This window comes from Chelonus insularis, unplaced genomic scaffold, assembly GCF_013357705.1.
Source record: "Chelonus insularis isolate UGA/USDA-ARS -01 unplaced genomic scaffold, ASM1335770v1 contig_57_pilon, whole genome shotgun sequence".
Taxonomy (NCBI): domain Eukaryota; kingdom Metazoa; phylum Arthropoda; class Insecta; order Hymenoptera; family Braconidae; genus Chelonus; species Chelonus insularis.
Window position 1 is genome coordinate 707,981 of NW_023276654.1, and position 27,344 is coordinate 735,324.

General features: G+C 30.8%; 1 protein-coding gene across 6 annotated transcripts; it reads right to left on the reverse strand.

The window, feature by feature from the left end:
- Window positions 1–1,165: 1,165 nt before the first annotated feature.
- LOC118070376 (uncharacterized) lies at window positions 1,166–26,751 on the reverse strand. Of its 6 annotated transcripts, none has more exons than XM_035088949.1 (8): window positions 25,712–25,981; window positions 25,312–25,568; window positions 24,919–25,138; window positions 2,694–2,821; window positions 2,461–2,616; window positions 2,094–2,382; window positions 1,880–2,008; window positions 1,166–1,513 (listed from the first exon to the last, which is right to left on the reverse strand). In XM_035088949.1, the coding sequence occupies exons 2-8, from the start codon at window positions 25,395–25,397 to the stop codon at window positions 1,454–1,456; spliced, it is 1,068 nt and encodes a 355-aa protein (XP_034944840.1). In that variant the 5' UTR covers window positions 25,398–25,568; window positions 25,712–25,981; the 3' UTR covers window positions 1,166–1,453. The 6 variants fall into 6 exon arrangements, with proteins under 6 accessions (XP_034944840.1, XP_034944838.1, XP_034944839.1 ...); XM_035088947.1 differs by lacking the exons at window positions 1,166–1,513; window positions 25,712–25,981 and adding exons at window positions 1,580–1,810; window positions 26,518–26,751; XM_035088948.1 differs by lacking the exon at window positions 1,166–1,513 and adding an exon at window positions 1,580–1,810 and having other exon boundaries at window positions 25,747–25,979.
- Between the last annotated feature and the right edge of the window lie 593 nt (window positions 26,752–27,344).

Genomic DNA, 27,344 nt, shown 5'->3' on the forward strand with positions numbered 1-27,344 from the left:
CGTGAAGTCATACGATTCAAATGACAGTACTGAAATTTGTGTCGTCAACGTTTTGAACCCGATACTCATGAAATTATCTTTGCAAATGAATGAATTACGAGATCAAATGATTACTCAAACTGCCAGAATTGTGGCAATAGAAAAGCTTCTTCAAAAAAAACTTTTCGAAGGAATTGTTGATTTGAGTACTTTAAATAGTGACTCTGACGATGAATGAAAACTTACATTGCCATGTGTAACTGAAGATGATTTTTCTTTACTAGAAGAAAAATTGAAAACTAATCATAAATATAAAAAAAGAACTGTAAGTTCTAAAAAACTTTATTTTTATTTTTTTACTATTATTGACTTTAACTTTTAAATTCTTGTTATTTATTTCTAGATACAAAACATATGTAGATCTATAGTTACTAAACGAGGAATAACGAAAAATATGGGTGATATTCTCCGCAGATTTTTATCCAAAGAATTGGCGCTCCGTTTCACAACGGTTAAACAAGTTGCTGAAAAAAAGTATTTAAAAATACTACATTATATTCTATACTTGAAAGTAAGTGAACTATTTATGATTAAATAATAATGATTTTTTAATCATTGTCTGAGTTATGATATATGTTTCAGATGCAATGTCAGCTAGCTTTAAAGTTGATAATCAACCCCCTAAACGCAATGAAATCCAAGTGAGCATACAAAGTGTACTAAACAATGTAAAAGATTGGAACGGCGAACGGAATAAGCGTCGTAAAACTGGGTTTCCAAATACAAATGAAGAGGAAAATGAGAAGTGAATCATTTTTTATCATTCAATAATACTTTTCATAATACTTTTAATGATTATAATGATAATTTTTCATGAAATTAATAAATAATTCTTCTAAAAAATATTTTTTCCGTTTATTATAATAGAGTTTCAAAAAAAAATTTTTTTTCGATAAATGTTATTTAGTTTTGTTATTATTAAAAGAGTAATTAAAATTATCATTTCATCAAATATTATAATCATCACTTGTATTATTCTTTACACTACCATTATAAAAGATTTCATCATTCGTTTTATTTAACATTTAATTCATAAAAAACTTTTTTATATAATTATTTTGAATAAAGTAAATAAAAGTTAAATAACAAATAATCGTATGGTGTGAACCTTCATAAAATTATCCACTATTTTTTTATGAAATCTGCAAAAAAGGTTTTTTTTATCGCTTAACTTCAATGTATTGTATCGTCAATGATACAAAAGACAAGACTTTCAATATATTAATTATTAATGATATTGATGATAATAACAATATTAATAATCGTAGCAATGCGATAAAAAATTATTTAAATTATCTATACAATAATAAAATCATGAGAAAAGATACTTTTTAGATATTTCTTATACCTGTTATAGGTACTGAAAGGCATTTGAGCAAGTTATGAGTACAGTACAGTTGGTGCGAATTACCTGCTATTTCTTGGTGGTCGTAATTCTCTGTCTGTGCAAGCGGTTGCGGAGTAGAAGAAACGCCTATTCATATTAGAAGGTTAATATTATATAGTCTGTACGTTTTAATAGGTTAATAAATGACATAAATTTGATTATAGTGTTTGTTTATTAAAAATAACTATTGAAGTTCCCTTATCATTATTATAGGAATTATCGTTAATTGCAACAACTTTATTTTTAGTTTTAAGTTATGGTATTAAGGGAATTTTTTAAGATAATTGTCACTTGATTGAATTCCTGCATTAAAAGTGCAAGTTTACCGAGAAAAAAGTTCATCTTCTCATCAACTTCTGGTATCTTTTTTAAAATCAAATCGACCTATTGAGTCAATATCAAATGATTATTGTATCATTGTGACAAATACAAATAATAATGTATCATCATTACCTTAGTCGTTAGAATGTCGAAAATTTTTGTCGTTCTATTTATAAAGGCTTCACTCGTATTATTAAATTTCGATATTGCTTCGCTATTATGCATTATTTGTGTACTCATAATATTAATTTGACGCCAAATCTAAAATAAACAAATGAGTTCATAAAATGACTATTATAATATGTTTTTTGACAAAAAAAAATAACTGAAGTAGACTAGATTTTACCTGACTTGTTTCTATTTCAATTTTATAAGATATATTACCATTAAGTTGATCGTAATTAGTAATTATATTTTTGTTTAGTTCAAGAAATTTTTTCGTTAAAGCTGCATCAACTTTTTCATTCTGAAAATCCAAAAAAAAATCCATTTTTGCCGATAATTGATGATTTCCATACTCGATTTTCTTTTTTATCTCTAGTATATGGTCAGCTATATTTATTATTATAGTCTGTCCATTAGTCAAAATTTTTAGGTCATTCTCTACTTTTTCGTATTGTGTCTTTATATCCAAACTGAAATGATTCTTATTACCTTACAGTCGATTACATAAGTTTAATTTAAGGAACACTACATGAAAGGTGAGTAAATACCTTGAATTATGAATTAAATGTTTTATTTTATTCGTATTTAGCTGATACTTTGCGTCAATGTCTGTAAGATTCTTCAGTAAAATTAATTTTAAGTTCTTCTCAGATTCGGCTGATGTTATCCAAACTTCAGTTAAATTTTTTCTGAATTCAGATATTCTGTAATAAAAGATCAACAATTTTATTTATATGAAAAGAATTTATTGATTTTTGTATCTCATTGATTAAATAATTACGTTTGCAGTGGTTCTAGAATTAATGCAGTTGAATTTTCATCGTAACAGCGGGATGGTGACGAATTATTCAAGTAATTGCCAATTTTTTCAATGAGTTTTATATGTGACACCGTTATGTCATTAGTAGACTGTAAAAAATCATTTTAATGACTTTTTTTTGTTAATGTTCAACAGAAGTCATTTTAGTTCCAAATTTACATAAGAAATATTATGCTGTATTAACTTTATACAGATATAACCACATGATTACACACGATATATTTGTCAATTTATGTTGATGAATTTTGAATACAGATGAAATTTTTCACTTAGATATTAATAAATCCTTCTCTACTTTAACATTCTAAGCTTATTCTCCTGGTTCTATTCTCCATGACCTAGTCCTACCTGTTATATTTTGACTTTGCAGCTCTAGGCACACGGCTCGGAATGTAGCTTCCCGTAGTGTGAACTTTCTCTAGTGTGGATAAAGTTCCGTACTGGAAACACCTCCCATTTCGACCAAATTTTTTAACAATTGGAAAGTTTGAAATTGTGATTTTGTTTACGGACGTTAATGTTATTTTAAAAATTGTAGAGACACGTATCTCGTGATTTCGTATACTCTTCCGGGTGGAGATTGTACAGAAATTGTGGTGACTATCCTGTGCCACTTATTTTCAATAAGAAAAAAATGTATATCCGCAACTTTTCTGTTGTTGTTAACGTATAAGATCGTATCGGAAAATTTCGATTAGAAATATGTAAAAATTAAAAATCACCTTCATAGGATTTCAATTTTAGGGGTGATTTTTACCCCTTCAAAACATTTTTCCGCCGAAAGAAAAAAAATGGTTTATCATTTTCAGCGTAGATGATTATATAGAAACCTAAACTAAATCAACGGTGGTCACCTCGCGAGGTTTCCTTGTTAGTAACAACTTGCTCATATCCGGAAGCGGCAAGGAATGTATGATTATTTTTACAAAAATTTTGCTACAGAATCACCTTGCCTACTGAGAAGTCGAGTGTTCAGCTGAACAAAGCTCTTACATCTATTGAAGAAACATTAAAAACAACGATCGAATAAAAGTTTCAACGCAATCAAAAGATTCACGCAGTCTAAATATAGATTAAGTTGTTATTAATAACGATATAAGCTATTTATATTCAACTTTCTTTCCGATATTTTATCAGTTGCAAGTAATGGATCCTCAATTATTTTCACTTAAGGTGCAAGCAGCAGCCGCCTTGTTATCAGCAAATTATATAATTGCCCTGATTTAAAAATAGTTTCACTACTTTGCTCAATAATAATTCAATCACATCAGTATTTACTTATATTTTGAACAGATTAAAAGTACTTGGTGAACCTTTAGATAATATGCAAGCGTTAAAAATAATGATAAATACGCTACACAATCCTTTTGATGATTTTGATTTAGAATGGCGGTGTTTCAAATTTTTTGAAATGCCAAATCTCATATAGCACTAAAAGAAATTGTAGTTGGGTCTAAAGAAATTTATAAGAAAGTAAACAACCAAGTACTTTTAATAAAGAAAAATATAAGCGTACAAACTGTTGCTTCAAAAGAAGTTTTTAAAAAATTTTTGAATTGTCAGGCATATTTGAAGACACATTCTCTTATCAGGAATATTTAAAGATACAAAAAATATTAGATATTGGTTTAATTTTGAATCGCTTTTCTTACAGTAAATAATTTTTTTCAATAACTGATTTGAATAATAAAATTAGAAGTTTATTTTATGGTGATGATGTGTTTCCTTATGAGCCTTGTGAAATAAAATTTATTAATATCAGAGAAAAATATGTCAAAATGTCTGCTGTTGGAGCATTGTGTTTTGTTCGTAATATTAGTGTGATAACTGGGGATTTTATTCGACGTGAAAATCTTCAATGAAAACTATGTATTTTGTTGAAAGATATTATAAATATTGTTACATCAAGTGTTGTTCATGAGGACTTGTGCGATTATCTAGAATCTTTGATTAATGAGAAATATGCACAATGAGATGCAAAAGTCAAAATAGAGATTTCAAAATTACTGCTCATGTATCTTTGAATCGTATGAATATTTGTAGAACATTAGCTATAAAGCTTCAATTACGGTTAAATTATCGCTTTCAATCCAATTCTGAAGCTAATAAAAACTATGAAAAGTATCATCGATTCTTAAACTAGAATATTTTGAATTGAAATTTTTTTTTATATAAAATGATTATTAATGAAATTTGAGAACGAAATGTCTTGCAAAAAAAAACAATTATATTTTTAATCGACTCAAAATCAAATTACCACTTCGGGTTTGAAAGTTAACTTTCTTTCAATTTCATATTTCAAGAATGCTGACCTTGTGACGTCAGCTTCTCTTTTGTTCATTTTCAGTATATGAACAGAACCCGGTCTTCCCATTTTATGAGTTTCGTTTATATTACGATTTCTTTAAGCACGTTTATTGTGCTTCAAATCTCTCAATGAGTGCGAAGAGGGCGTCCGATACGCTGTCTCTCTCGCGCTAAGTGTCGGGCCTTCAGCACCCTAATTTTTTCTAACTTTTAGAGTTCACGACATTTCAAAAAATGGTAGAATACTTTTCGTTCGCAAACTTCATTATTAATAATTTTATAAAAAACAAAAATTTCAATTCAAAATATTTGTAACTTTAAAGCCATTTCGGGTCTAACTTGGCTAGACTAATAGTGATGATAGTATATTTGATTTACTATTTGTAAAGATGCAGACAGTCACACACACTAGATCCATAAGAACAACTCGCTTGTGTCTATGTGACTGATGCCAACACAATGAAACTCAGACTACTCAAAAAAAATCAGACTACTCCTGGTGCAGAGACCAGTACAAGAAAACTTACAACTTTCCCGTGATCTCTATTCATCCGTGAACTCTCTAAGTGAAATTTCAGTGAACTCAACATTGTACAGACAATTCAAAGACTCTCTTATCGTTATTTGTCTGTTGCTGTTACTTTAGTGTTTAATAAATCGTTAACTGTTACTGTTAAATAGTGACAGCCGATTCATTTACATCGTTCAAAAGTCCTGACGGTTCTAGCATCCAAATATCCTAAAAAATACAGTCTACAAATTCCCGACTTCTCAGTCAGCCGATTCAACGTCAGAACATTTAGTTTTTTTATTTACAAAAAATACTTATTGTTATAAACAGTATACGATTGTTTAATCTCATCGAGTTATTTATAACAATACTCTATGGATATTATCAGGCCCTAACAAGGACGAAGTCTCACTGACACCCGAGACAGCCGCACCAAGGTGGAGCATACTCACGTTCCGCCCTTCTCTCACTGCAGAACCCCCATCTGTGGCACGAGGGTTTACTCAGGGCAGACAAACACCTGTCAATCCTGAGTTAAGCCTGAAAAGACGCATCGAACAGACTGCAAATGACATCAAAAAGGCTCAACAGGGTGCATCTCGTATCCAAAGTGTGATGGATCACTTAAATATTCACAGGCCTTATACGCCAAGAATTCGGCGTATCGTGGCAAGTATTAGACGTGAACATCACACTTTGAATACGGCCGTGTTACTGATCCTAGAGAAAAGGTACACAGGCAAATAAGATCGCTAATGGTCATTAAAAAGTCATTAGCAAAGCGGTTCAAGCGGCGAAGGGACAACAGATTGTTCCAATCTGACCCTTCGCGCTTTCTTAAGCCGCAAGCCCCTGTCACTTATGAGCCGCCAAATGCAGAAAGAGTCGAAACCTACTGGACCGAAATATATGGTCGCACTAGTGCGCTAGATGTAGACACTCCAGCCCTTCAACTTTTCAGAGAATTCTGTGACGAATACCTATCACGAATTCCTGAAGAGTTTCAACGAGTCAGCATTGATGAGATCAGGAATGCGCTAAGGGGCACAAAGAACTGGGCTGCCCCTGGGCCAGATGCAATCCCTACCTTTCGGTGGAAGAAATTGACATCATTCCACCAGCATCTGGCTCGTATCTTCTCAGAATATCTAGGAGGAGATACACCCATTCCTGGATGGCTCGTTGAAGGGCGTACTGTGCTGATCCCCAAAAGTGGTGATCTGTCTAATTCCAAAAAATACAGGCCATTGCATGTCTAAATACTCTCTACAAATTGTTTACGAAGATTTTGAATTTAGTTGAAGTTATTAAAATTAGATACGGCTATTTAAATAGTAAATAAATAAAACAATTCAAGCGTAAAATTTGTTTAATTTAAAAAGTAAGTATAAAATAATTTTTAATAATAAATTAAACTTTATTTAAAACAATTTTTTTTCCATCTTATTACTTTACATCAATTTTTTCTCATCAAATTATTTATTCTATTTTTATTATAATTACGTAGTGCTATTTAAATAGTAAATAACACAAATGTGTAAACCTAGGAGAAACGGGAATATTTTTCTTGGCATTTTCAGAATTGCACAGACACGTATCCTGTAAATTTTTATACTCTTCTGATAAAAATTAGTTCTATCAAAAAATAATTTTTAGTTTTTGAGTTATAGATTTTTTGTTATGGATTTTTTCGAAAAAAAGAATAGTTTTCTTGGCATCGATTTTGATATTATTTTAAGCATTGCAAAGACACGTATTTCGTAATTTTTTATGCTCTTTCGATTGAAATTGGTCTCATTAAAGAATAATTAATAGTTTTTGAGGTACCGATTTTTTGTTGTTTTTAATAAAAAAAATGTATATCCGCAAGTTTTATAAATATGTAAATAATTGTATTTTTCAAGATTTTTTATGTTGTTGTTAACGTATAAGATCGTATCGGAAAATTTCGATTAGAAATATGTAAAAATTAAAAATCACCTTCATAGGATTTCAATTTTAGGGGTGATTTTTACCCCTTCAAAACATTTTCCGCCAAAAGAAAAAAAAATGGTTTATCATTTCCAGCGTAGATGATTATATAGAAACCTAAACTAAATCAACGGTGATCACCTCGCGAGGTTTTCTTGTTAGTATTTGGTAGTCTACCAATTATTCTAGTCACCTGTGTAATAATAGTATTGAATATTGAAACAAGCCATATGAAAAAATATAGTATTAATGTTTACATAACAGTGTCTAGTAATAAATTTAAACATATATGATTTTAGATTTAAATTTCAATAATAATATAACCTATTCGAAATTAGCATCATGAAACACCTCATAAATTATCTCATTTATTTTTAACATAACCAAACATTCGGATTTCATGAAAATCATGTTTACATGAACAAAGCTTTAATTGTCGATATTGATTGAAATTATTTTTGCAATATTTTTAAGATATTGAAGTTTATTTTCGGAGTTATAATCAATAACAACTTTCATTAACCGAGCATTATAATCTTGATAAGCTTTCGTTTGATTTTTTATCTTTAATCCTAAATCAATTTGAGAAATCAAAGTTTCACTTCTTGATTGTTTATCTTTTAATTTGTTAATTTATAATCCTACAGATGCATGACACATACCTACACGATGATTGAACCCATTGTGCCATCCTTCTATATGATTGTTAGATCGTAAACGATCTTCAATCACAGAACGGTAACAATTCCAGATTTCGATGGCAAAGAAGGGCTTGGTCCTTTTTTTTATTGTACCGTAATTCACAACCCCAAGTTGCTTCAAAATAAGATAATAGAGGCTCCAATAACTCACTGTTATTATCATAAAAATCACACTCCACAATCGCTTCGTATCCAGCTGTCACATGATCTGGTAAAATGAAGGCTAACGCTGATAGTAAACGTAAATCATAAGCGAAAATAACATCTGTGTTATAATGAGCTTGTAACCCGCAAGCCTGAATCCAACGCCAATAACATTGGTTGAAGTGAAAATTGCAGCCGGTGACTTTAACTCCTGCGTGTACTTCTTTTAAAGCTTCAATGAATGCCGTTTCAAAATCTACCGTAATAACACTTGGTGAAAAATTAGGCAAAGATCGGCGCAAAACTTTCAACACTTGAATATAAGTATTTTTCAATTTATTCGGTAATAGTACATACACAAATGGGACAAATCTACCTTCTATGAAGCCATGTATAGTATATAGTAGCGAAAAATTATTTGATGCAACTCGAAAAGTTCCATCATCTAACCACTGTTGACGTCTACTTAAAACATTCAGATTTTTATGCGTTGTAAACATTAAAAATCGCCTCTCCGAACCACCATTATTATATAATAAAAATAGTTCTCCAGTGTGAGTATATTTAAATTCTTCTGTTAATATCGATTCACAACGTGATGATACAGCCGGGAGTTGAAAGTTTTCTTTAGCTCTATTGCGATTTACTGTTCGACTCATGGATGAAAGATTCGGCAACAAAGCCGAAACAGGTGATAGCACACTACGTAATGCTTGAGTAATTACAATGGCTGGTTTCGAATCTTTTGTTCATTTGAACTGCAGCAATATCACTGGCATGCTCGTGCTTTGGTATAACACCGACAATGTTTCCTAAACAACAATTAAATATGGATCACTAATATAAAAATAATAAAAATAGGTCTGAGCACACTTTGTCTGTGCTAACACAAAGAACTTCCCATTGGTAATTTTTTATAACAAATTTTAATAGTTCACCTAATACTATAATGCATTACATTGCATATTATTTATTGTATTTTCACCTTATAGGTAGAGCTATCACCAGGATGTCAATTTTATCTGCCAAGTGAAATTTTAACCTTACTCACTTTAGAATATGAAAGAGACAAAAATTGGACTACCTTTTTGAGACAAATTTTAGGGGAAGTGTACGGAAAGAGTCTCATACATTTTTCTGCCACCAGAAAAACTGGGAGATCGGAAATCAATAAGAGACTCTTAAATGGAATAATCGGTTGGTAATAATTATTATTATATTTATCAGATTTCAATTTAACGTTTTCTTAACTTTTTCAAATTAAACTTTTAACTGATACTTTTCAGCCTGGATTAGAGAGAGACATCCGGAGGTTCGAAGGGGACAGATAATTCATTATATAAATCAATTAATAGTCAATAAAAGGCAATATTCAAAAAAAACTGAAAAGAAAGAAGAAAATAGAAATAATAAAAAAGACACATAATATCACTAGTTGTATCATTTCTTAATTAATTAATGGATGTTTAAATTAATATAAGAATTTCATTGAAGAATATAATAGTTTCATAGTTTCTAAATTGTATCAGTGTTGAAAGGTTTTTTAATATATTTCATTTTATAAATATATATTTATCGGTAAAAGAAATTGTTTGTAAATATTTTATTCTAATGTAATGGTTCAGCAAATTCTTTAGGGTCATAATTAATGTTCTCTGCAAAGTTCATTTTATATACTTTTGAAATCGATAAGCCGATATTTTCTGAACTTGTGTGTCAATCAAAAGTTTTCATAAACTTCCTAATAATTAGATTGGCACTAAAAATCAGTGAATATTTGCAGGCCGAATTTAAAAGAATATGAAATGAACTTTGCAGAAAACATTAATTATTACCCTGAAAAATTTAGTGAACGATTGCATTCCTTCTACCTTGCCTAACATTTCTTGTCACATTTCCTTTGCATTGCCTACCTTAAATTTATGACATTTATTTCGTCATTATTACATTGCTTTGTTATTCATAGATGACCTTAGATTCACATTGCTACTATTGAAAAGGGAATTATGCCACATTTTTAATATGAAAGCAATGTCATCCTAAACATTGAAGTTTGAATTTGGTTCACATTGAGTTTACATTTCTCATATTTCTAAATTCAATGTAGGCAATGTAAAAGTCCTTAGAAAAATTTCGCCTCGGGCATCCATCTATTTTTTGGCCTAAATGTTGCTTACTTTAAGATCGCGCTTACCGTTCGATTCCCACTGTGCTACATTGATTTATAATTTTTTTTTCTCTTTTCTGTTAATAAACAGTTGAATTCTATGTACAACAGTTGAAATATTGTTAGTAATAAATTACCATTGTTACGAAATATTTAATAAAAAAATAGGTCTGAGCACACTTTGTCTGTGCTAACACAAAGAACTTCCCATTGATAATTTTTTATAACAAATTTTAATAGTTGTAATCAATGTTTGTTGAAAACATCCAAATCCATGTGATATACGCATCAGTTAATCGATAAATACAATTTTTAATTGTTTATAACAAATTTATATTGTTATAAAAAATGCGTAATTGTTAAGAGTCATATTTGGTTGTGAACAATAATGTCTAGTCAATATCGACTTAATTTTCAAATGAAATTGTTATTGTTTGGCTTAAAAGTATTTTAAATAGCTAATCTTTTCATTTTCTTATTAGATATTTTGTTATAAAAAAAAAAAACGGCTTCATCGAATTCATTCAAATTTCTTTCAGGTCTTCTTTATAATAATATCTTTCGAATTAATTTTGGTTGAAGTTGATATCTTGATCCGTTCTTAAGATATCGAAAACAAAAAAAATGTTGACGTCCGTACATACATACACACACATCATTTTAAAAATATGTCATTATGCTTGCAAATATCTTGAAACGTGGAGATTTAATGAAAATCCAAATTTCACCAATCGACCCAATTACAATAACTTCCTCATGAGAAGTTAAAAATAATGATAAATCACCAAATAATCACCAGTTTTTAGTTCAGAATCTGTATGAATTAATACGTTACAATTAAATCTTAAAGTACAACGCCGTGATATATTTGTTTTGTTAAATGATTTTTTGGAGTATAAAAGCCGTCGTGAAGTAACAATTTCTTTTGTTTTTGTGATAATATAAATTTTAATGGGATCATATCAATAAATACATAAACTAATGATTTAGATAGAAAATATAGTACACTAATAACACTAAAAAGATCAAACAACGAAAGATCAAACAAAAATCGATGTAATTGAGCGTTTTGGAGGAAATAATATAATATACACTACACAAGCTACTGCTATAGAACAAACTAATAATGGCGTGATTATCACATCGGCTACATGTGTATCAACAAAATATCACATGACGACACTGTAATATAGCAGAAATGTTACGCGTTGAATTTAAATATTTTAACATTATTCAATGCAATGATAAAAATATGTACAGTATTTAATTACCTCATAGTCTAGATATTATATTATAAGTATATTTTGTATGAAGATATTTTATCCAAGGATAATTTGTCTTAAGAATTTTCTGTCTCAAAGATATTTTGTCCCAGGCTATTTTGTCGGGAATTTTTCGTCCCCGGATCATAACGCCGATTACCCATACGGCTACTAGACTATTACTTGTCTGTTGTCCGACCCGAAAGAAAAAGATGGCAGTACTTTATATTTAGAGATCATGTAGTATCCGTGGTCATGATATAATCGATTTTATTTCTTGTGTTTTTGTCTGAAGAGATCCATGTCCAGCGGTTTTTTGGTTTTAGTTTGAACATTGTATTTACAATTATACTCTTGCACGCATTGAATTAGTCTCGTGCCTCGATCGCTTCTGATGTCGTAACCATACTTTCCTGTAGCGGAACGTTTGTTCTTTTCTAGAGTTCCGATTTGCACGTTAAAATCGCCCATCGAAAATACGTACTCAGTAAATGTGGAATCATGAGCCTCCTCTAAGTCCTCATAAAAACTGTCTATTTCTTTCCAGCACGCACACTCTTTCAGATATCCCAGTAAATTTTATGATGTTATCTTTGTGTTTCTTCTTTACTAGGAAGCCTACTCCATATAGTCTTTTTATTCGACCAATTTAGTAGAAGATGTATCCGTCGTCTTTGGTTATCCTTTCTCCTAGGCGGCGGACTTCACACAAACCTCTTAGATCATGCTCAATATCTTCTAGTGCAGCTTTGAGCTCAATATATTTTTAGTCAGCAGAATGATCTTACGCTAAGGGTGCAAATGTAGACAGTATTTTTTGTTTTGATAATTGTTCTTGGGGGGTTTTGGTCGGTCTCCCCCGGAAAGACCGGCCGTACTGAGAGATTAGGGATTGAAAGAGGATCCGATTTTGATTGCTAGTCTGTGTTGTGGTTTAATATCCTCGATTGGAGTTGAGTTGATTGTGTCTGAGCGAGAGTCAGTTTGGGCTTTTGTATTATATAATTATTTATGTGCCCTTTTTTTTCTTAGATGGCTGCTTATTATTTTGTTGGACATTTTGATTGTCAGGTTGAAGCGTCTCCGGGGACTCTGATAAGTTTTTTTTGCTTGGCTGTTTCTGTAGGGGTTTTTTGTTACTCAGTATAATAATTTTGTCATATTTTATAAGAGCGGTGTTTCCTGCATCTTTTTCTTCTTGTATTTGGACTTGTAGCTCTTTACGTGTGTTAAGAATTAATTAATTCTCAGTTTGAATTTGCCAGCTGACAGGAACTTCGGCGGCCATCTTGGGACTGGGTCGATAACCAATCGACCAAATAATCAATATTTCTTAATCTAGTCACTCATTTGACTAATTTTCAGTGTCCCTTTTGACTAATAAAGTTCCTGTCGCCATTCTTTCACTGTTCTCGTTCACGTGTATACGCCATTCTTATTCATTCTTAACAAATCTTACAAGTTTGAGTCAATCATCAGTACTAGTGCTATTGAAAATTATCAAAGCCATTCAAGCTTCATTCTAGAGCTAGAATCAAGTAATATTTCTAGACTTTTCATTGTAATTCAAGACATTTCATCAAGATTCATTTTGCATTGCATTGATAGGCTAACGCCACGTGCACAATCACATTCTTGCTCAACTTGAGAAGCGTGCTGAGCTCGTGTGGGAGGTCAATAATACCGAACACACCAAGTTGAGTATTCTTTAGACATTCAATTCACATTCAGTAATTAAAATTAGACATTCAGTGATTTTGAGCGACATTCAGTCTTCCTAGTGAACAACTCAAGTTTGTCAGTGTATTTAGTGTACCTGTTAGTGCTGAAAATAAAGACATTTTATTTTTGTTATAAAACCTGACTCCCATTTGCTCTGTTCCGGCACAATCATCCCTATCCTTAAACGGTTAGGTTAATTCACAAGTTGAGATTCTCTCAACAACGTGTATTAAGGACTTCGATTGAGTAGTCTTTTTTTAAGTAATAGGAAGTATTTTTAGGGTTATGTTTATTTTTTTGTATTTTTGATTTGAAATCTAGGGCAATGAATGATTTAACTGTCGGCTGAACTTCTTTACCCTTTTTCCCCAACCTTCTAACAGCTTCTATGTTATCAGCTTCGCATGAAACTTTTATGTATGTGTTTATTATACTTATTATCATTTTTTCCAGTTCATCATACGACTTTTCTTCCTCTTCTACGCCGAAAAGGAACAGATTTTAGCGTCTACAATGTCTTTCTAGGCTATTAATTTTATTTGGTTACTCTTTTTTTTTTCCAAAAGCTCATTTTTCAGTTCTGAGTGATTGAACATCTCGCTAAGGCTGTTGATTATTGTACTTTTGATATCCTCTTTCATCTCTAGCATGTCCTGTTTTTGCTGCTTTATATCTTGCTGCATGTTGATTAACACATTTTTTATTTCGTTCATATTTAGGTTTTAATATGCTTAGCGCCTTCTATGAGAACAGGTCACTACTCCTTGGGTAAGTGGCAATCGAGTTGTCTAAGCGTACACTCGGCGTCATTAATGCCTGGTCTATCAAAAACTTTGATACCATCCGAGCAATTATCGATGGAATAGTTTTTTTTCCAAACAGAGATTCCACATCTAAATTAATTTAGAAAGTTTATGATTAAACACTCTTTTAGATAGTCCCTATAACAATAAACTATCCCGACTGAAAAATTTTGGAACCTCCATTTGAATAATAATAATAAATTTGAATAACAATAATTCTAATTTGAACGTACCTCTTCAGTCATCACGGAATAATCGTTACCATTAATGTTAGTTTGATTATAGTAACTATAAACTTAAGTTTATTATTATTCAAATTTATTTTTATTATTAGTTAAATGGAGGTTCCCAAATTTTTTAGTGGGGATTATATTAAATTAATTTAGATGTGGAATCTCTGTTTGGAAAAAAAAACTATTTTATTGATAATTGCTCGGATGGTATCAAAGTTTTTGATAGACCAGGCATTAATGACGCCGAGTGTACTAATGTTACGAGATATCGAAGTGGACGTCGAACTAGGACTTGGCTAGAAAGTTTTGATAGATCCTAATAGAGGGTGTTGATAGGAACTTCGATCGATGATTTAGGAACGGAGATATTATTATGGTTACTTAGCACTGTTGAGGTCATAGTTTTTGGTGCTTTTATTTTACTCAAGCATTGCCGTTAAATCAACAGGACAGAACGGAATATATTTCAATGAGATCCGACATGTTTTAATGAGGGAATAATCTTAAAAAATTATTTTTCTATTTAAATACTGCCCAATAGGATGCAGTAGAATCCTGTAGGTAAAAGAAGAAAAAGTTTCTATAGGATTTGAGTCACTCTAATAGGATAATAATACTCAATAATTGCTTTTCTATTAACAAGCTGCTCAATAGAATGCAGTCTGATTCTGTAGGTCAGGAAACAAAAAGTTTCTATAGATTTTGGATGACTTCAATGGAAAAATTATACTTAAAAATTATCAACTTTTAGTGAAAACTTATTGTAAAGTGTCCGATTTTGTGAATCCCGAATTTTAAGATATCTCCACGTTTCAAGACCCCCAGAGTCGATCATAATGGTTTTTGAGTGGACGTCTGTATGTGGGTGTGTATGATTAGATTTTCAGCACAATCAGTCAAGTCATTTTTTGCAGAATCAATACACTGGTAAAAAACTGAATCTTATGATTTTTTTCCAATGGGAAGTTAGTCGTGTGGACCTTTTGGATCGCACCCGGACCACCTAAGAGCACTGATATTTTTTATATTTCAATACCGCCTAAATACATTATATGTAACAATTACTGCATAATAACTGAATTAACTTATAATTAACACGATTATTTTCATTTTGCTTCATATTTACGCAATGCAACGAAAATATATGTTCATATTGGCCTATATTCAATTTGAGAATCGATCATCAGAATAGTCGAGTGTGTTTAAACGTAGTTTTTCGTTGGGTATACGTAGACGGTCGTAAGTTTAAATCCCCCTGAAAAGAAGAATTTATCCCACTTAAAAAACCACATTACACTAAAAAATACAGAATAATGAATAAAATAAATAAAATCCGATAAAAACATATTTATAACATATATGGTACATCACTGCAATAAAATGTATAGCAAAAATTATGTAAAAGATGTACAACAACAATATACCAGTGTTTACTGAGTTATTCCTCATAGAATCATCCGTGTAAAAAAATATCAAATCCTGTTGAAAAATATTGCCACTGGAAAGTACTACGTTCTATTTTATTTTTCAATTTATTTATTTCCTATTGAAGTATGTACGAATTGAGCATTTTTAAATGTTCAAAATTTTATTAAAGCATCGAGTACTAAGAAAATATTTTCTATGCTGTATATTTCTTTTCGTCATATTTTCCTTCTGAATCTGTTGATTCCCTATTGGAATTATTCTAATGTCCATCTTTTGAATAATATAAAATCCTATCATGACGTATTGAAATGAAAATATAATCTTTGAGTTGCATTTTACTCGTCATATTTTTACAAATGACAATTATTCTGTCTCTACTCTGAAATACTTGCTATGAACCAAACTTGATTGATGTGTCAATTATTATCAATATTCAACTCAAATTGATTAGGTGAAAAATATGACTTGGTGTTTTAGAATAGCTCAGTTGGCAGTGTACTGGACTGTGGACCCGAGAATGTCAGGATCGAATCTCAACAGAATTAAAATTCCATTATATAACATCCAATCCTATTGAAAAATTAAATAGGATTTGTACATATCTAATAAGAATGCGTTACATGTCAAAATCCTATTAAGTTACAATCAGTCCTATTCAAATGTTCTATGGGTTTACCTTTAATTTGATAGGAAAATTCGAAAGTATTAAAATCTCATTGAATGACATCGAATCTTATTGGAAAGTTGAAGAGAAAAGAAAAAAGTTGAATAGGATTATAAAGTTAATATTAAAATCCTACAAAAATTTTTTATTTCTGTAAAAAAACTGAAAAGGATTCGGCAAATCTTTATGGGAAAATTGATTGGGATTCAATAGTTTTTTTATAGGCAATGCTCTTCCAATAGTATTCAGTAGGAAATTTTCGATGCAATTTTCCCATTCAATTTTTATTTCCCAATAGGATCGTTCAAGCAGAGATATTACAAGCAGTTGTGAGAAGCGAACGCCAATTACTGATGTGTACATAGGAGAACCTGGATTCATGCATGACGCAAGAGTGTTAAGGAAGTCCCCTCTATGTTAATATGCACGAGATTCATCGTTTTTTGTAGTTTTTTTTTCTTGGAGACTCAGCATACCTGAATCTCTTATGGCTTGTGCCAACTTTACTTAAATAAGAGTAGAACATGCTTATAGATTATTGAAGAGTCAATTTATAAGATTTGATACGGTTTTACAATCTTCGATTAGATACTACTGTAAACCGTATTATGGCTTCGTGTATCCTACATGATCTGTATGTTCAAAGACGCTTACTTGAAGAAACATCTAATTCAGAAACATAAGTAGTATAAATAGTGACAATTTCAGTAGTGATGAAAATTATTCTTCTGATGATGAAGATGGTAGTGTTGATAGGAGAGGTCAGATGACAGATGAAATTGGATAAATTGCTTTGTTTATAAATTGGTGAAAAAGTTATTTGATGTACGATAAAGCATGAGTGTATCTTACGATAGCAAGTTCAAAATAGTTATACACAAATATTGAAGCATTAACTTATTATTAAAGTATGTTTATATTGTATATAAAAGTAATGTATGTTGGGGACAATTCATAAAATAAAATTATAAACATAATAATTCCACATGTTTTTTTTATTATCAAACAACAATACATATTTCATTAATGTAAATATTACATTTTGATTTTATGCATCTTTAATAATCCTTTCTATGAAACAAATTACATATATTGATTTAAATTGTACCTTTGGATATTTTATAATATAATTTTTTTGAATTTCCTTTACTCATTAATAAAAATACCATCAAACATAAACGTGTAAACATAAATACATATACACATTTTTATGTATATATCTTAAGTATTGTCAGTCACAAAAGTATTACTTATTATCAACTAAGAAACGACTATATTAATCACATCATAATACTGAAACATACGTTTTTCATAATTTAGGTACTTGAATTAAACAATTTATAGATCATTTGGAACTTTTTTTCGTCTAGCACCATTTTTTGCTTTTGAGCTTCAATTTTCTCTTGGTCCAACGCTATTCTTTACTTCGTAAATTTATTTTTCTCATCACTATTGTTGAAAAATGAACATTTATTCTTTAACTTCATTTTTCTTTTCATACTCAGTATTGAACGTAGAGTTATTATTATCATTACATTTATTCATATTATTTCCATTATCATTGTCACATTTTTTCTTTAAAGAATTCATTGTTAATGCTGATGAATTAGATGGCTCGTTTCTTGAAATTTCATCTATATCTTGAGATATTCTGGCGGGAAATTGTTCTCTGCGCAGGAATAATAAAGAAGATAATAAATAATCCTTTCTCGTGGAAGTTATGAATCCAATTCCCTTCTCATTTGATAATCTTGTGATGTTTATTTTACCAGGGTACTCGGGTCGATAGATTTATATGGTTTATACTTGAAGTACCTAGTGCTGTATGCTGCGTGTATTTGTCTGCACTTACCTCAGATTTCAGCTTCTGGAGACGATGTACAACGCGGATAAAGCAATGCAAATAATGAACCAATGTGGTATGAATAGCAATGTATCGATAATTAGACTTGCATTGCAAAGTCAAGTGCGATGTGAGAGTAGAGTTATCATAGCAAACCAGCGATAATCTCAGCGTCAGCAACACCTCTTCCTTCAGCACCCTTGAGACCTGAAAATGCATGTAAATCTATCTCTGTAGGAAAAATTCACGGAATAATTGCATCCAACCGGCTTAATAAGAATGATCTTTTTATTTGACAAAACTTAATAACAGATCAGGATTGTTGCTAATGAATTTTACAATAATCTTCACGCGTTGGCATCGCCCAATGCCCTAACATTAACATAAAATGAAGGCAGATGGCTCACCTAGCGTTGATCTCGTCTAAGATTTAGTGCAACTCTCTGGACTCCGTTTACCTGCGCAGCGTCGTAGTGGACTTTTTGCGTTAGGAATCGCTTCCAGCCGTCGGTGAACTACCCTGCGTTCCTCCTGAAGGTCTTTCGGGCGGCGCAACTCCTCAAAGACTTCCTCCAATACTCCAGTCAGCTTTCCCACAACGACCACACGGTGTTTCCGGTCTTTCACGTTGACTAATTACTTGTACTTGATTTAACTTAGACGAGCTATGCTCTCACGTGCGTATGGTTTGACGGCGTTAGTCCCACTGTTGAGCCGTTGGCAACGCAACGTGCTGCTCGCTACACAGGCGGCATCCTCTCTTGAGGAGAGGCTCCGCCTCCTTGATGATCGTTGCGCCGCTCTGCCTCAAGCTGTTAGATGTAGTTACTTTTGACCACTGAAGGTCAACCGGGCTACTGCAATATCGGCATAGCATACATGGTCGGTGGTTGGCAACGTCCTGGAACATAACGGGATTCTCTCCCACAGGTGGAGGCATGAGTTGGTTGTTGAAGTCTTGGAGATGACAGAGGTGGCGCCAGTCTTCCATGAAGGGGCAAAAATACTTTGTCTTGTGACAATCTCCAAAAAATAAGAAATTATTTATTCCACAACCACTTTTACTGCCATTATAAGTTTCGTTCGATTTTTCACAGTATTCCACTTGAAATGGCTCATTTCACTAGTAACATCATACTTATTGCTTATTAAATCTTTTGGAACATTATTCTACAAATGGGGTTTTGCTGTTGGATAATCCAATTCTTTAGGATGTGATGCATAACATTGGATAAGTAATTTAATATCAGGATAATTCCACTCAAAATTGGTACGTTTACCGCTATGCTCGAAAACTCATAATTTCCGGAAAATTCTAATAAACAATTTATAAGAATGAATAAGATCCTTTCGGGTCTATTGGAAGACCAAATATGGTCTCATTACTGTTCAGTAAAGATTAATTTGAATTAATAAGAGTGAAAAAACTTTTGGTTGATTTTAAAAGTATATGTAAGAATGAATAAGAACAACATAAGTTCCAATAAGAAATTATAAGCAAATAATACTCCAAGACTTTACAAGAAGCAATGAGCAAATAAAATTTCTGAATTGATTTATAAGAAACTACTTGACCATTTTTAATTAGACCTTATAAGAATTGGAAAGTAAGTGATACCGTTTGATTCTTCTTCTGATTCTATTAAAATAAAAGTCATTAAACTTTCCTATTGACAAAACTGAATGGGATTATAATGATTCTAATGAGAGCAGAGATTTGAACAAGAAATTGATCGATTCAATAAGATAATTCAACTCAGAACATTTATCTTTATTTCTAAATGACGCAAAAGAGTTTAGCATTATTTAATAGGTTGAACTGTTCCAACATCTAATAGTAAATACCCTTTCTTTTGTTCTAAGCATTGTGTCAACTGAAAAACAAAATCCTAATAGAGAATATCATGATAAGAAAATATTTTCTAAGTCACGTTTCCGTGCTTGATAAATTCGTAAACGTTTTTATAAGTAACGATCCTAGAGTTTCTTATGAAACAAGTTGATATGTTGACAAAAATCATTTACCAATAACTTCTTATTTAATCTGATTACATTCATTCTAATAGAATCGTATAAAAATCAAACAGAACATCGAACGGTGTCACTTACTCACAAATTCTCATAGGATCTTATGACAAACGGTCCGGTTGTTTCTTATAAGAATAGTTGACATGTTAATAAAAATTATTTTATTCCTGCTTTGAAATACTCGCTAAGGAGCAAAATTGATTAATGTTTGAATTATTTTTAATTTTCAACCCAAATGGATTAGGCGGAAGTCATGTTTCCATGTTAGAATAGCACAGTCGACAGCGTACTGGACCTGCCGATTAAGCAGACTTACAGTAAATTAAAACAATACACAGTGGTTTTTTTATTAATACATGCAAATTTTTTCCACCATCAAGCAAAAATTCAATATGAACTAACGTTGTTATGGGCAACGATACTCCAACCCAATTTTAAGAAATAGATAATAATAGAGATTCGAGTACTACATGCTGTAGTCATGTTTGTCATAATGTTGAACTTAATTTTAGGTAACTAGTTAATAAGTTCTCTATTTGTACCTGATAGATGTAAATAACTTTGTATATATGTTCAATAAAAAACTTTTAACAGCGTACTGGACTGAGGACCCGAGGATGTCAGGATCGAAGCTCACCATCAGCAGGATATTTTCAGACAATTTCATTTCAGATATATATTTACATAACAAATCCGTATAAATGAAAAAATTTTAGAGTGAATTGAAATTTCCTCTGTTTAAACTGATCTTTTTGTGGTAAGAAGATAAATTCCGATAAAAAACGATGCGAAATGCGCTTATAAATTCTTATACAAAGCAAGCAGAATGTTTTCAATAATTTCTCATGAATTCCGATAGAAAACGATACAAAACGTACTTATAGATTCCTATAAAGTTATAAGAATGGATCGGAAAATTACTTTAGAAATATCATTTGTTTTGCAAGCATTTATCCCAAAATGTCTCATAGATACTTATGAAAAGTGTGATATTTCTGATGCAACTATCTGATTTATTCTTATGAAGTTTTTTTCATAAGATTTTATCGGAATGTATAACCAGGGTTGTTAGTAGCTTCTTTTTTTTATATAGTAAAAATTTATAATTGTAGAAACACTGTATTTCCGGATCATAAAAGGAGTGAGAATCGTAGTCGGAGATTTTTACTATTATTCAAGTCTAAACTTACAATTATTGTTATTTGCTTAAACTTACAGCTATTAAAGCTGATTGCAATTTGGTATAGTACAATATTTACCAATATTATACCCAATTGCGAGAAAAGTCAGTACTGCGCATGCTCTATAAGAATGTGTAGCGGCCACGACCAGCCCTATACGTACGCTTATGACTCCATCAGAAATTATTTTGCTATGAGCGCTTGTACTACTGACAGCTGAGACAGATGGGTCAACCTGAACGATGAATTGCGCACTAAATAAATTTTGAGTTCAAAAAACATCGGTGCGCTTTGAACAATATTTCTTTTTTTTTAATTAAATGAAAATAATATCATTCTCTCACATGATTTTTATACTCATAAAAATTAATTACATCCTGATTTATCAACATTAAAGGATAAAAATTGACAAGGCTATAAAGTAAAGTCTAATTTATAATTTACAATGATTAAAAGTATTTAGAGCAACTAATTTAGTTGGTGGGCAATTATGAGAGCGTCAACTACAGTGTAAAAGATACCTTAGACATTATTTTTTCACCTTCAAGGGTGAGCAGGTTGATGCATCTGTCTTGGCAGTCAGCACAATTAGCGCTCATGAAGTCACATTTTAACCAAAAGAGTGGGGGAGTCTGATAGGGCTGCCCACGACTAAGGTCATCAGAATTGTAATAAAATTCTAGTCACAGTGTAAAACAGTTTCTTTTAATATCTGATTGATAATATCAGAAAAATCAAGCAGAGTCAATTTATGATGTAAGGTGATGATGACTGAACTTACGAAGATGATAGGAGCCACATTAGTTGACTAGTCAAGTCAATTTATCCCAGAAAACGTTGCTGAAATTATAGTAAAGTTTTATTGGTAGTATGAACAGTTTCTCATACTAGTCCAGTCAATATGTAGTAAAAAAACAGGGTTAATACGAAATTTTGTCACACGAATCACGATCGGGCTCATTTCATAGAGAATAATGCGCTGAATTTAATGAACTAATTCATAGCCAAAAAACCATTCGTGTAAGATGATTTTTTTGATTTGAAAATTATTTTTTCCGATAAATCTACATATTTTTTGTTATATATTGGGAATGGAGCAGAAATCAAACATATTTGAATAAAAAAAAAATTTCTTATACTTAAAGAAATATTTTAGCCACCTCACTTTTTTTGAATTCATTTTCATTTTTGAGATTTTTTGTCTCAAAAAGTTAAAAAATTATTTACGGTAGCAGGCATTTTTTCTGCTCATCACGCCAATTTATCAGTACTATCGATCGATTAAAAACTTGTAATACCGATAATATTGATAAATTGGTGCAATAAAAAGTGCACTCAGTATAAAACGTGCATGAATAAAAATTTAATGTCTCATATAAATAATATGTCTCAGGAATAACTGTGCTAAAACTGTCTTGTTGAAAAACAAAGTTTTAATAGGACAAATGCAGAGGAAATTTCCTGTAAAATCTTTTTGGAAATTATTTCCTTTTTGAAATTTGTTTAATCCTATTAAACTATCCTACAGAAAAATACTAAATCCTTTAATAGGAATATTTGATGGAATTTTAATATTGTCGAAATTTCCTATCAAATTAAGAGTAAACCTATTGATCTTTTCAATAGGATCTTATAACTACAAAAAAAATATCAGTGCTCTGTAGTGGTCTGGGTGCATATGGAAAATAGAAAGATTCAAAAGATAATACGACTTCGAAGAAAAACTTTATTGTTTCAATATGCCACAATAGGATTCAATATTGTTTGATGAATGTAATTTTGTCAAATCTTCATAAGGGTTAAGTATATTGAGAAGGAAAATACAACTTGGAGAATATATTGTCTCGCATTGATATTTCTCTTTAGAATTTGCTGTCTTTCAACAGAACTAATTTCTATAATTTTTTTATTATTTACAATTTCTATATTTTTTGATCGGAAAAAGGAAGATTTGAAAAAACAATACAAAATGAAAAAGATTTCTTTACTATAGATATTCGAATATAATTTTATATTTATTAATTGGCCTGATTTAATTCAGTTCCTAGAGGGAATAAACAGACAGAAGAGTAATGTACGACATAAAAAATATTTTTATATCACTGGAAGCTTTAATAGGATTGAATAATAGGAAGTAAATAAATTAAAAAAACAAAATACGACATAATGTTTCCTAGTGACAGCTTTCGCTTTTTAATTGATGAAATGCTGGGAATAAAAGAAAGAGTATTGATTAATGGATGTTGAAAGAGTTCAAGCTATTAAGTGATGCAGAAACTTATTGGGATTTGATATATAATAGATATAATTTTTGTAATCCTATTAACATTTGTTAATAGAAAAAATCAGAATTCTATAGGTTTATGGTATTTATTCTTAATTTTGATTAAAATCTACATTTTTCGATTGAACTTGAAACTGAATTGTTTGAAATTGATGTAACATTCATGGAATTATTATTACTATTAATATTATTATTATCTTACGATTCGTCAAATGTATCTGGCCAGGGATCCCAGTGGTCCGACCCACCTGGGGCCTGACCAGACAGAATTATCCTGCAGACACCCGACTCCCTCAGGTTTGAGGGTGAGCCAGGGCTGCAGCCGTTCAGTAATTATTTTAAATGTCTCAGGATTCGGAGAGAACCAAAGATGACCGCTTTCTGCATACAAGGCGCGAGAATTCCAGACTGACTACCACAGACTGATATTGATCGTACCTCTGTCAGGAAACGGTCACACTTGTGTATGTGTGACAATGGCAGCAGTAAAACGCAAAACAGAAGAGGACTCAGGGTGTCCTCCTAGTATACACCTCTTCTAAATAGTACTAAATAGTACTGCTCCAATAGACACTCTCGTTTCACCAGATGTTACGATGAAACGTGTCCTACAGAGCGGCATCAGATGTTCGATGCATCTCACTTTTTGTTGGGGTACTGAGAGGCATTTGAGCAAGTAAAGGAGAAGCTTATGAGATCTTGTGTAAAATACCTTTTAGTAATCCACCTAGGCCATTAATAAGTTGCATTTAAGATCTTATTTTCTGTGTTTCAGAACGCTATATTTCATTTTTTTAAGTTCAAGCCTATTTATCATAAAACCGTTACAAATAATTTTAAATATGAAAATATATAATCAAAAATTTTGTTCATATCATGCTTGCATTTATAACCGATGAGTGATTTCTCTGAAAATAATAATACTGTTTATAAGTACCTTTATGAAGAACTGCTCAACTTTATCCATTTTTTTGTTAACATCATTAAATTGAGATTCGAAATTATCAATCAGTTGTATTCTCCTACTAATAACCATTAATGCTTTTCGTAATTGTTCATCTACCTGACGATCACGGAATTCATGCCTTTCTAATTTTTCTGTATTTTCTCGCATAATATGAGCGAGACTGAGAATTGCACTTCTGATATCTTCATGACTAAAAGAAAAATACATAATTAATTTGATTAAGGAATATCATTATAAAAGTTGATCGATAAGAGAAGTTAGTTCGGATAAATTTGTTGTAAACAATTAAAAACAGAATATATGTAAACAGTTTTTGCATTATGTCAATGATATGATTATATCATTTTTAATGCACGTACTTACGTTATTTCAAAGCACAAATAGCAATTATGACTCATATACAAAAGTATTAGTGGTATAAAACTTCTTTTAAAATAATTTGGATTCATTGTTGGATAAAACTCCAAGGCACCATCACTTTATAACGTTATGATAGAAAAAAAAAATCAGTTCAGTGTAAAAACCAAAACCGTTGAACTTGAATCGATGAAAATTCTTTTAATATAACTATCATCGTGTTTCAACATGTATTCAGTAATATCAACGTTCTTGATATATTCCTAAAACAATTGAATAACATTACTACGACTTTCACGGAATGTTAACATGCACATACAGAAAAATAATTATTTTTGTCCTCAATGATCATGTTTTATTGGAAGTTATTTAAATTTGAACTAATATTTACATATAAAACTACTACCAAAATTCTTTTGAACGATTGATTATTCCACTCACACAAAAATTTTAAGATTTTATGGATAAATTTGGAAAAAATATAACACGAAATTGAAACAATTTTTCTGCTATTTTTTTTTTATATATTATTGGACAGACATTAATCAAGAGTATAGAAAAGTTGACTGTAAGAATCCACAATACTTTATAGACTTCGCTAATAATCTTCAGAGAAAAAAAAACATCAAAAACGATCCGTGTTAAATAAGTATTCGAATCGATTTAAATTCTTATAATATTGATATTTCCATAGAGCAGATAATACAAAATACATGCTCAACCTAGTTTTCGGTTCACTGCCAAGATGTAAATGTTTATGAAATTCAACACAAGATAATCTTTATTACTCTTAGTTCATAAAACTTGATGATAGAGACGTATAGCGTCGTATGATCAATCAGTACTCTGTTGGATATAAATTTACAACAACAGACGATTAACATAACAATTAACAAAATTTATAACTTTTACAATATTGTAGAGAACCGTACTTTCAAAAATTAATAAATAAATATTAATTATGTAGAGTAACAATAACATTACTGATCTAAACAATCCTGAATTTATAACTTTAAATTAGAGACACAGTTTCACAAGGTTTTTTTTTTATTTATAAGGCGTATGACTTAATTTTTACCAATTTTTTAATGAAAATTAAGTAGAAAAATCTGTACAAACTGAGTCATACACCTGATATTCTTTAGAAATTAAAAAATTATCAGGGAAATTGAATGAGTTATTTCTAATGTTCATAAAAAAATTAAAACTTACAGTCTATCGATCATTTATAATTTAGACGAGAGCAGATACTCGGTGAAAATGCATTTAGAAATATCTTGAACAGTAAAAGGTAAAATACATGTTGAATGCGTCGTAACGTCCAAAGAATCATTTTCAAATTATCATTATTAACTTCACTAATAGCGTTTATTTTCAAACCACGTTAGATTTGGTCACTCTAACCGTAACATCGACAAGTTACAGTACCGCTTACTTATAATCAACTACCTTCTCCTCTTTATCTTAATCTTGCAGATATTCTTGGTTCAACCTTAATACATAGACAGAAAATAAGATGAATTTAAACATCGTTCTGATGTCGGAATACTTTTTCAAAACGTAACAAATCGTAATTACTATTTGCTTCTAATGTGAAATGTAGTTATTGTGTATACAATATTTTTTATACTACTATTATGAATGTTCTACATACATAGATGAGAATAATGGTTGCAGTCAGTATAAAACGTGCATGAATAAAAATTTAATGTCTCATATAAATAATATGTCTCAGGAATAACTGTGCTAAAACTGTCTTGTTGAAAAACAAAGTTTTAATAGGACAAATGCATAGGAAATTTCCTGTAAAATCTTTTTGGAAATTATTTCCTTTTTGAAATTTGTTTAATCCTATTAAACTATCCTACAGAAAAATACTAAATCCTTTAATAGGAATATTTGATGGAATTTTAATATTGTCGAAATTTCCTATCAAATTAAGAGTAAACCTATTGATCTTTTCAATAGGATCTTATAACTACAAAAAAAATATCAGTGCTCTGTAGTGGTCTGGGTGCGTATGGAAAATAGAAAGATTC